Below are 12,529 nucleotides of genomic sequence, written 5' to 3'. Positions count from 1 at the left end.
GGAATTTGACAAAGAGCCATTCTTCATTCATTCACAATTGCTGTGTTTGATGTTCATGTTCCTTGCACAAGTATTCATATCCCTGGAAGTCTGGCAGGTTGTCACATCAAAGCCAAAAACTTAAGTGTATTTTATTGGTAATTGACATGATTGATCGACCCACAGTAGTGGTACTTTACTGTAACGTGTAAGAAAAGTGATTCATGGTTTTGACTATTATATCTCTGAAAAGTGATGTGTGCTTTTGAAGTGTTTTTGGAACCAGCTTTGTACAGCTGCAGAATGTTATATTTTCTCATTTATTGTTTAAAAATTGCTCAAGCTCAGTCAGGTCGTACAGAGAGTGTCTGCGGACTTGAATTTTTCTGTTCCCAAAGGTTTGCAGTCTGATTTAAGTCTGGATTTTGACTAAGCCATTCAAACAAATTGATAGGCTTTGACCCAAACCACTTTGCTTAATATTTAGTTGAGTTTCTAGGTGAAGCTCCACTTCTCTCTTCCTCACAGCATTATGCAGCCACCAACATAATGCTTCACATTCAAGAGGATGTGCATTGCTTGTTTTAGTCTTGGCAATAGACTTGCAAGAAATATGTGGTTTTTGAAGCCAGTTTCAATACTGTACTTCAATATTGTCATCTAACATTGTTTCTTCTTTTTTGCTTAATTTGTACATTTCGCAGTAGCAAAGCTGGAATGTCAGAAGAAGCCATTTTTGTAAACAGTCCAAATCATTCCACATCAGTAAGTAGTAGAGTTATGAAATGTCCATCTCTCCTTTATCATATTTAAATTATATAACTTGTGTCATTTCTTGCTGCTATAATGTTATGCAGGCCTCATGAATCTCAGCTTGTGATTGGACACGCAAAAGAAGCAGCTTGGCAGCAATGGCCTCATTGTGTTCAGGAAAGACACTGACCATTCACTAAGGTATGTCCAACACGGCAAGGAGGTCTCAAAGTGCTTCAACGCAAAGTGACAACCATGGAAACATCTTATTAGCTACTTCTGAGCTTCTGTTTGTACCCATGGCTGTAAAATTAACCATGAATGAACCAGCTTTCATGGCGGTGCAACAGGAGCCTTCAGGGCTTGTCGTGTGATGTAACACTGTCACAAATGTGCCATTCCCAGGGGCTTTAATGGAGGGGGTACAGAGAGGGCTTTGAAGTGTCACAATGAACACAAGGCTCTGTGCTCCCCCTGCCAAAAAATTCCAACATGTCCCCTTTTCCCCCTACAGAGTAGTGGGTTTTGACACAAAGACACAGCGATGGGGGTTACATAACTTGCTTCCAGGGAATCCGATTGATTTAAATGAAGAAAAACTACCAAGAATGCGCGAACCTTTTGAAGTTGGTATTATGCATTTTTAGGAAGCTTTCACTCACACTGGGTTATTTGCCAAAAGGTAGAACTCAATTAGACACGTAAGACACATAGCCACACACAAGAAGAGTGAGAGAAAGAGAAAGAGAGAAAGACAGAGTTCCCATCAAGCCTGGAATTAGCAGGGGGCAATCAGAAAGCTTGTGCCTACGTCACGTCTCATGTCCAGTATTGTTTACTAGAGATCTAATGACACTGGGGATGAGGGGAAATGAGGAAGATAATGAACGTTGCCAAGAAGTAAATCTGTTTGACTATATTTGCTAATGACCAGGCATTATAAACTGACATAAAATCCTGAGATTATTGTCTAGGTCAATCCACAACGAAGTCAACATAAAATAGATGTGTCCTGAAAGTAAGCCTCTTTATCACATGGACAGATAACTGTAACTGCATAAATGGCTTAAATGATTACACAGACAAGCTAAGGAGAGCATTAATCCAAAAAGCAACCAACAGGGCTAAGATAACTCTGAAGGAGTTGTTGTTCAGGTGGGGGATTTAAAAAAAAAAAGAATAAATAAATTATTATTTATTTGTTTATTTATTCATGTGCTCTACATATTTGTCCACTATTGAAGAGTGGCAAAAATCGAGAAGCTGTTTGGGGGTATTGGAACAATAGATGAAATTTAGGTAAATCAGGGAGGAAAGACTTTTAGAGGCAGGAAAACACTGGAGACAATAAAACAGATGTCCAGCAGGACATTGACCCTGAACATGCAGCCAGAGTCACAACAATTTAGATAAAAACATAATTATGATTACAGAACAGTACAGTCAAAGTCCAGACCTTTCTCCAGTTGTGAATTTGTGGAATACTTAAAAATTGCTGTTCACATACAGTGTCCAACCAGTTTGATCTTTTTTTTTTTTTTTGCCAAAGAATGGTCAAAAACACATTTCTATTGCTGCAAATTGTGGTTCTACAATGTCGACTTTTGACTTGGGGAACTAAAAGATAATGAATTTACATTTCTTAAATTCTGTCCCTTTCACTTCATAGCAACTCCCTACTTTTTTTTGGACTAACACATAAAATAAAATCAAACATGCCAGTATTTTGCAAGTTATGTAGTATTTACATCTTTACTTCTAGTTGGTGGAATACTTTTAAAAAACTGAAGGTAAACTAAAAAATTAGGACAAAAGGTGAATGAGAGAATGGTTCAAAAGTGCAGCAGGCTCGACGTCTAGTCTGGTTTTTATCGTCAAAAGGCAAAGGATGGTTAAGAAGACGAGGCTGGGACCTTATCTACATCTTGCATCCAGTGTCTGCAGCTAAGCGTTGTCTCCTTGTGCTCTCAGTCCTCTTTGCCCTCAAGTTTTGAACACAGAGAAGGTTATCTATTTGAAAATTCTTTAAACCCTTCTCACATGACCACAACTGATAAGCGGCAAAGTGTTTTCTTAAGCTTCATAGAAACAACATACATGTTAGAGGAAAAAGGTGCTGACGAAATCAGAAGATTTCAGATTCTCAAGTAGCAAACCACAGATTATAAACAAACTTCACATTTTAAGATTAGAAATGACTTACCTGCTTTTTTCTTCCCAGAAGCAACAGAGAGGCCCTGGAAAAACAAAAAAAAGATCAGAAAAAAGAACATAGTTAAGATTTGGTTTCTAGAATTTTCATCATGCTTTAATGTTCATACAAATTGCTGCACTTCAATGCAGTGATTGGCTGATAAACTAAGTTTATCAACAGATATGTATTTGTGGTGGTGAAACAATACACATCTATAGAAACGCCTTGCACTGAAAAATTTTATAAAGATTTACCACACACTCACCTAAATATAGATTTTTAATAGAAAGTCACAGGGCTGCATGGGTACACTGGGATTACATTCAGAGGAACTCCAGAGACTCTACGGTCCCAGAAATAAGTCAACATAGTTTTCTGATGTGCATATTTTTAATAAATGGTCAAAGCAGATAATAAACTCACTAGAGACCTCTGAACAAATATCACATCATTAATATTCTGAGCAATCTGAACACTTTTTTCATGAGTCAGTGTTGTTTCAACTCTCACGTAGGGGAAACATTATAGATAAAAATCACAGCATAGTAGATTTTTGTGTTGCAGTGAACTTAATATGTCCTTCTTTGGAGTTGTTGTGGATTTTAGGAATTACTACTGCGTCAACAGCGAGTGGAAAGTAAGGATAAGTGTTTGAGGGTGCAGGCGTGTGCGTATGCGTGCGTTTGAGTGTGTGTGGAGAGCAGCAGTCACATGGAATGCAAAGGTCTTTCTTGCCCATGACATTTGACCTCAGGGGCTTCGGCTGAGCTCCGCACCATGACCTGTTTTAATCTACACTCCTCTACAAGAGATTGGAGCTATTAAAAAGAATTCCTGTATTACACTGACAATGTTCACATTTCCTTCTATGTGCAAAATGCAGGAAACACTCCCCCACATTCTGAGTATATGGAGCACATAGTACCAGTGCTGGCCCTCCCCAACGTATTGCGACACACTGCTGTTCAAGAGGCTGATAGAAAGCTGCTACATTTTTCTCTAGCTTACAAAAAGAACAAATTGAGCTGTCTGGGAATGTTCAAAACTAAAAAAAACACAGACAGTTCCTGTTTGTAAACTAATGGAGGACTATCAGTCGTAATTCAAATTACAGTTCGTTACAGGTAGCCGTTCAGTTTGCGTGGTGAGTGAACCCTTTCATATCAGCTTGTGATGTCTCTGTTACTCTTTAGAGACTGAAACAACAAAATACATGTACAAAATACCTGCATGTTTTGTTTAAATACTTGTGTAAGTTGTTGTACTGATGTTCTAGATATCATTCATGAGATTTGGTGCAAACAAAATGACATTGAATGAATGAAGGAATTGTTAAACTCGACAGAATTTAAAACATTAAATTTTTCTGCTTGGCACTTTTACTGCCAAAAAACTTAATTGATACCATTCACATACATTTTGGGAGTAAACTATGACTAGCAGCCAAGTGGTTAAAGTTTACAAAAACACTGGGATCATGAAAAAAAAGCATGATTGGTTTTGTGTTTTCAAATCTGCAGCAGATTTAAATTCAGATTCAAAAGCATTATTTATAATTATTGTTGTTGTTATTAATTAATTAATTATAATTAATTATAATTTCATGCACTACTTTTTTCATGAAAATGCACTGTGCTGCAACATCCCAAATGTATTTAATAGTCTGAAGTGCAAAAAACTTGGGTGGATGTAAATCCCCCATCCATCCCTTAATCAGCACAGTTGAAAAGAAGGACACGGTTTAATGCAATGAACTTTTTAAATTAGAATAAACAAAGATGATGGTTTCTCTTTAACAAACATGTGGTTTGGTTGCACCACCCATTCTCAATGTGTGCCTGCCCTCTGCTCTTGGCATGACATGGAGCAGGTTCTCAGTGCGTGGGATTGTCCAGGCAAGTCTCAAGTGTTCATTGGGGCTTGCAGAGCCACTTCAGCTGCCTAGTTTACTGCCACTAATTTCATGGAAGTGACCTGGTTTGGGGCTGTGGTATTTGTTTCCCTTATACATGTGTCTAGAAAGGTCTGTGGGCCTGCACAGTTATATGCCATATGGTTATTGTTTCCCCAACCGCAGTCTGCAGTTTAGTGAAACCGATTTTCCCATTAATTGTTTTGCTACGGTACATGTACCTTAGAAATTGTGTCTTTGCATCTACATCTGAAAGCATTTTCTCCAGGTTCAAACATAAAATCCTTAATAGGTTTCTTTAAAAACCTTAAAATCTCCTGTGATGGAAATGGTTTATAACATATCTTTAAAGATCTGTAAAACACTAAAATGGCAAAATTTTATAAGTTTTTTCTCTGTTTTGAAAAAAAAATGCCTTGATACTTTACACTTTGCCCCACAGACAGATGCAATTTTGATTTGCCCCAACAGAGCGTATATTTTGTTTGTGCCTCTATAAATGTGATAAGTAATCACTGGCATGTGGCTCATACACAAACCCAGGGAATCCAACAAGCCAGTTTTCTTTCCTCCGTTAGCCTCTTATTGCCTGTTCCACCTTTGGAGCGTGGATGTTTGTGTGTGTGTGTGTGTGTGGGTGTGCGCGTGTGGGTGTGTGTGTGACCACCCATGGTCTGTGCTAGCTGGGGATTATGAGTCTTAAGCTAACCCAAACCTTTTCTTCACCACTTAGCGCAAATAGCTAAATTGGTCCATATGGCTAACAGTCAGTGAGCATCTTAAGTTAGCTGTGTGTGATCAGGGAACGATTGCATGTACACTGCCACAAAAACCCTTGGAGATGCTATCTGGAATTTACTTATTTATTATCAAAGGCACGAATGCGTTGCAGTGCATCTTCAAAGAAATTCTCTTTTCTCTATACTCTGTCAGATTAAGATTGCAAAAAGTAAGGAATTGTGAGAAAGTCCCATGTTAGCTTTTTTCTTGAAAGTTTGACTCCAAATGCTTTTTGATGACATTCCACAATTAAATATGTTTCATATGCCACACTTATTTTACTCTCTTCTAGGGGAAGTGAGTAAATGACACAATGAGTTGGTGTAATGACATACTAGAAAGTTTTCTCCAGTAAAGCCAAATTAGTGCCCAGATGTTCGATTTAACAGTAAGTAAAAACCAAAACAGCAAAAAACATTTAAAAAGCCATTGTGAGATCAAAAGCACAAGTACTTTGCAACAGTATTTCTTTTTCTATAAACTTTTTTTCACATTTTGTCTCATACAAATTACCAACATAAGCTCATTTACTGGGATCTTATGTGATTCAAAAACAGAAAGTATTGAGCTCTTGTAAAGTAGAAACAAACTAATAAATCCTTTACAAATACTTTGTGCATATCTGGAGGCTTTGGTTTACTCTGCCTTTCTTCCAAGTGCAATAAATTGCAAGCCTGAACTTTGAAGAAAAATATTTTGTCTTTACCTGCTTTGTAGATCTATAGACTAAAATACATGTTCCATTCTTCTTTGCTGAGACCCAAACAGATTGGATGGGGTGAACCTGTGAACATTGGTCTATGACATGTCATATTTAATTCTCAATTGGATTTAGGTTTTGATTTAGACTGCATAGAATAGATAGAAAAGAATAGAACAAATTTCCCTCTGAGGCACACTTTTCAGATTGTTATTTGCATTTTTAAAAGTTAAGATTGGTTAAGTTTGTAAAATAATGTATAAAAAAAAACAGTCTTTGGTTGTTGTGCAAAAGGAATTTAAAAGGAGTTCAAGGTGCATGAGTACTTTTGCAAGGCATTGTAAAGTTGCGTTTTAGTTGTATAAGAAGGTTAATATTTATATTGAGTACACAGTGCTACTGTCAACTGGACACATGTAACTCAAACTCCAGAGTAGGGTTATGGTCTCCATCTCTGCTGAATGAAAGTGGGGCAAATTAAAATTCAAACATTGACACCCATTTTCACAGATGTTTACACAAGTAAGCTAATTGATGGGGTGGCTTGTTTCAGGCAGGATCTTGAGGGTCTTATACCTGGTCTTCGTTAACATAAACGGACTCTTGACTGGTTTTAAAAATCCATTATTGGATTAGACAAGAACCGTGACCTGAAGGCACAAGACATGGCCAATGAAAACTGCTACTAGTTCTTATAGAAAATAGTATTTTACAGTGAGTTTGTAATTTAAAAAGGGAAGCAACAGCTGTACTTTTTCACATTGTGTTATGCATAATATATACATTGCATCAAGAAATTAATCAAGAAATAAAAAACACCTCAGTTTCTCCTCCACACGTAAAAATCTTTTGGGCTTACGGGACAAAGTTAATGAGAATAAGCGCAAATTCCCAACTGCATCAACTATGCTGGCTTGTGGATTTGCTGCTGACATTTTGAGGAAAACCCAAAGCGGGTTAACAGGAAAGATTACACTGTCCAGTCGGAGACATCCTAGGTCAGACTTTTAAAACACTGACTAAGCTAAGCACTTTAGATGCAGTGTCAATTAGGTTAGCAATGGCTTGAATGCTTATTACCTTACATGATACAATTGCCTGAACAAATTTACGACATTCCTTCAAAATGGTCTTAAAAACAAAATCAAGGGCAAAGACAATAATCTTCACTGACATGAATCATCAGTGAGGTAATGTAAATTGAAGGAAAACATCAATGAAATAACATGAAAACACACTCCAGCTAAGAATCTCACTCAAAACCTTGAACCACACGGCCAAACAAGCGTCCCTGTTAATTGCGCCGTGGTTTATTGTGCATTCCTGTGCACTTGTGTCTGAGTGCATTCAGTTTGTTGTTCTCTGATTTATGACACTTCATTATCAGCGTGCTGCGGGGCTGTTTCCAGATGCTTGAATCTTCTAGTCATCCTTAAGATTTACAGTCAACATGTACCGTCATCCTGCAACTATTGCTGTGCCGTTTGTCTTCATCATGCAGCAGATGCGCCTTTTTACAAGGCAAATGTACTAGCTTCTAACACCACGAGTGCTCATAAATGCTGTTTTAATAAAAAAAAAAAAAAGAAAGGAAATCTATAGAGAAATATTCAATTGCACTTGAGGTTATGTTGATTTGATATTGGCCCTTAATTTAATTAAGAAGGATAATGAGAGCAGGGTAAACTCAGCAATTTCTGAGCTATTTGACTTTGGTGAAAAGGTGCAATAACTAAAGGTTCAGTCAGTCAAAAAATAATTAAGGGCATCAACATACAAATCTGTTTAGACAAAAAGTTGGCTGTGCAAACTGGGTCAGGCATGTGGATGGTGTGGGCATGTTTTGACTATGTGAGGTGCTTTCCTCTAGATGTAGTGTTTGATAATCATCAATGATGAAATAAAGAAACCTCCAAACTCTGCTTATGTTTCCTTCATGTCTTGTTCTCTCTTGATGCACCAATATACAGCCAATTTGACAGGAAAAACAAGATTTCCTTGTGGGAGTTGAGGAGAAGTTCATTTTCAACATCCTGTTCCAAACATAAGCCTTTCTCTTTTTTTGATCCTCTTATTGTAAACCACAACAGCCCTGTGTTTGTCTCCTTACTACAGCTGCACTCAGCAGCAAAGTGACCTTGGGGACAATGACACAACACAATGCAGCTAGAAGCGTGGCCATGGCCAGAACCCCTACTGCCAGAACTTGTTGGACTGAATGGTGGTTGGATTCATAGCTCACTGACTCATTCTGGCAGCCTTTAATCCAAATGTGTGGGTGGAATGTAGGCAAACATGATTATGCCTGTTACAGTCTGCGTTGACTATTGACTAAGAGCAGGAATGCAGAAGCAAATGAGAAGATAAATAAAGGGCAGCGAAAGTAGCAAAATCCCAGGGCTTTTATCTGACTTGGACATTGGGAAGGTGTGGTTTGGATGAAGGATGTTTGGGGACTGCAAGGCTGCCAGAGCGGAACATGGAGGAAGGACAGAGCAGAGGTCTGCAAGTGACCTTAGCACGCAAACCGCAGCAAAACTATTGTCTGCCATGAGCAGACAGATAAAGAGCTAATTTTATACATAACCTTCTGACAGGGAATTTAATCTGTTTCTCACTGTGTAATAAAAAATATCTCTGAAGTAAGTGTCCTCTAAATGAAAAGGAAACTGATGCAGTGCCTTGCAAGTGTTTATACTTCTTAAGCCTTTTTACATTGTCATGTTACAACCACAGATTCTAATGCATTTTATTGCATTTATTTTATGAGAAAGCATGGATTTGTGCACAATTGTGCTCTCAAACCTGAAGTCAGTACCATGTTGGTTCTATTTTACTGTAGCTGCAATTGTCTTTCGGTGAAGTTTTTGCATGTTTGCTAATCTACAAACTAACATTTCTATCCATTCTTCTTTGTAAAATAGCTTAAGTTCAGTCAGAATGGATGGAGAACATTTATTTTTAATTTTTTTTTTTTCAATTTTTGCCTCTGTTTTGATGAGGTTGCATCAAATCTGACCAGCTTCCCTGTCCATGCCGTTACAGCATGCAAGGACAGTGCACAGGGACAAGGACAACATGTTTGGAGTGCACCCCCTCACAGTCTGTTCAGTGTGTCAACTATAAACCCAGCTTCTGAGGATCTGTGGTCCTCACCAATTCAAATTTTAAAATGTATCCTCAAAACAACAGGAAGCCCGTGCAGGAAGCCCAAAACAGGTGTGATGTGATTATGTTTTATGTGCTCCGGTTAGAAGTCGAGCAGCTGCATTTTGGACTTACAGTCTGCATGTCAGGGAAATGTGGCTGATAGCAGCACACAGTCAATTTGTGATGGAAGCATGAATTACATACTCATTTTTCATTTTATAATATTTACTAATTTTAATCATTTAGGTCTTAGCTGATAAAAAAGAATTCAACAAAATCTGCTTATAAAGTTTAAAATAAAAAGCCATCTTAAAAGCAAGATAAGTCATGATGGTTTTAATGAATTGATAAAATCTTCACTAATTGACTCATACTAGATAAACCTTGATTAATACTTTGTTCCCTCTTAGTTTAGATGTTTCTGTTCCTTATACTTCTCGGTATAAAGTACAGTTGTTCGACACACTTTGCATTTTCAGATAGGCAGTATGAGGGTTACAACTTTAACTTTTTTTAACTTTGTCCCTGTCCTGCCTGGTGGGTCTCTTGGTCTCTAATGTCCCCTCTTTGTTGTGTCCAACAGTTTTCCGAGGCTTTCCCAGAACAGCTGAACTTATACCAAGATTACATTATACACACTCTGACTCTGTTTACTAATTAGCTGACTTCTGGAGGCAAGTATTTGCAGTAAGTGTTGTTCAGGAGCATCAGAGTAAGGAGAAAGATATATATATAAATGTCAAAGTTATCTTTAAAAAAAAAGAAAGAAAAAAATGTTATTTTCCTTCCATAACATCTGAGCACCAATTAGATGGGTTAACCCAAAATGACAATATTGTCCATCGATGATTGTGGAAAAAGGTGACAAAATGTGAAAATGTTAATAGAATGTGATTAATTTCTATATACATATATCTATAACCTGTATTATAATCTCTATTTCCATTAGAGGATGAATACACCTCAAAACAAATGGTCAAAGGTTGCCCTGTTACAGTATGTTTACAGATTGAGGGGATGAAGGCTGGTACAGAGCAGCACCTTCCCCGTCAACACATGCATGACACGTAGAAACACCCCCATGCTAAATTTAACACGCAGCTATGTGCTTTGTTCAGCAGCTCCTCGGGTTCTTTGGAGGATTCTGGCTCATAAGCTTTTCTGGTGGGAATGACTGGTACTAAAGGTGACTGATGTGTTGTTTCCGACTGTAACATTCAGAGGAAGGTGGTCAGGGGTCGGCAATCTCCAGCCGACTCTGCAGCTTGATACATCCTGAGCGGAATGCTAAAAATAGAGATGGGCAACAAATGCTTCCAAAACATTCAGATCTTCAATTTACACTTTTGGGAAAATAATTGAATTATGTAAATTGAAATAAGCTCTAAGAATAGTCAAAAATGAAATGCATTTTAAATTAAAACTAAGCAACACAATGCTAGCAAAACAGGAGTGAAACCACACCAGCTACACAAAATACTGCCAAGAAAAACAGCCTGGGCAAAAAAACAGTTGTTCTGGAAAAACACCTGCTGTGACACAACATCCGCTAGATGTTAGCCCCACGTCAGACACAATATCAACAACCCGGGATGTTGATATTGCTTCATGCTTCATGCTACTCTTGAAGCAGAGAGTCAACAATATAGTCACCCAATTTATGCTCTTTGGAATAGTTTATTTAGCATTGTAACATAAGATTAAACCCATGTCAAAAGAAAACAAAATTATCTGAGTATCTGAAAGTAGCTAGGCTAGCTGGAAGACATATGTGCAGTGTTGTGATCTGAGCGGCTTCTTTATAGCAATAACTTACAGAAAATGTTATTGCTAGTTAAATGGACACTCACCAAATGTGCCACCACTTCACCTTTACAAAGGCCAAGAAGAGAATGCTTTGTACTATCACACCACAATGTTCCACTATTTGTTAGGAGAGTGACACTGGAACACAAATACCAACCATTGCTTACACAACCCAACAGAAGATGATAGGAATGCTAAACATTTCACCAGACACAGCCTACATGAACATAAATATCAAAGTACAAACAAAGACACGCTCAACTCTTCTGCAGGAAAAAAAACCTGCTAAAAATCAAATGTTCTAATTCAGACTTTATTGTACGTCTAATTTTGCTTTAGTAAGTCATTTTTTTAAGTAATTATTTTCAATTCAGCTTATATAGAGAGAATTGTCAACAAATGTCATCTCAAGGCAATTATACAGACAGCTTCAAAGTCAAGGCCACATCTTCCAAATTGGTCCTAGTTATTAAGCAGTGTAGTCAAGTTCAATTTATTGCTCAAATTGATAGAACATTTTCTATCTAAGAAAATCCAGCAAATTGCATCAAGTCATTAATTTGCAGAATTCACTCCACTTGGATTAGTGTGTATCAACAGTGGACACTTGATTGCATGGTGCCGTAAACTTAACAGAACTCCCTCATAGTGAGCAAACATGTAGTAACAGCTAAAAAGAAAAACGCTCCTGTAATAGGAGAAACCTCCACCAAAACTGGCACAGAAAAGTATCCATTTGGAAAATCCATTCGTCCCCAAGCTTTAACTTCCTGGCTCATATATGTTAAGATGTTGAGTAAATATTTCCACATTTTGTTCTTTTATTATGCCATCGATTTTATGAAGTGCACCAACCTAATACAGTCTACAGGAATATCCATTTTTGTAATTATGTAACTTATCTGAAATTATCTTGGGTAAACTTGTGGGCATATTTCTAGTACCAAAAACAATAACCAGTGTATATCATGACACAATCATTTTAAAATAAAAGGCATTAAAAACAGAGATAGTATTGTGTGGAAAGTAATTGCTTTGAATTGACAGAGTGAAAAACTTCTACTTTGTACATCTAGTACAAAGCTGTCTTTCAACCACAGAAACTTGCCTCAAAGAATATTGACTTTTGATTTGACCCTGTGGATTTCCACAGTAGGAATTATGGAGTAAAAACAGTGGATAGCTGAGGATATTTTTGCTTCTCAATTCACCCTGATTAGGAGTCATTCCTATAGATTAGTTTAATTTCAGAGTC

At 37.4% G+C, this 12,529-nt stretch overlaps 1 protein-coding gene across 2 annotated transcripts in view; it reads right to left on the bottom strand.

The window, feature by feature from the left end:
* The window catches only part of dlc1 (DLC1 Rho GTPase activating protein), an 88,400-nt gene that overhangs the window by 58,931 nt on the left and 16,940 nt on the right, over window positions 1-12,529 (bottom strand). For both annotated transcript variants that reach the window (XM_044113785.1, XM_044113784.1), the window contains exon 4: window positions 2,936-2,969. In XM_044113785.1, coding sequence (XP_043969720.1) covers window positions 2,936-2,969 — 34 coding nt within the window. The remainder of the gene's footprint in view (window positions 1-2,935; window positions 2,970-12,529) is intronic.

The sequence above is a fragment of the Gambusia affinis genome, linkage group LG04 (genome assembly GCF_019740435.1).
Source record: "Gambusia affinis linkage group LG04, SWU_Gaff_1.0, whole genome shotgun sequence".
Taxonomy (NCBI): Eukaryota; Metazoa; Chordata; class Actinopteri; order Cyprinodontiformes; family Poeciliidae; genus Gambusia; species Gambusia affinis.
Note: the sequence above shows the minus strand (reverse complement) of the source record. Positions and strands in the feature narration are given on the sequence as shown.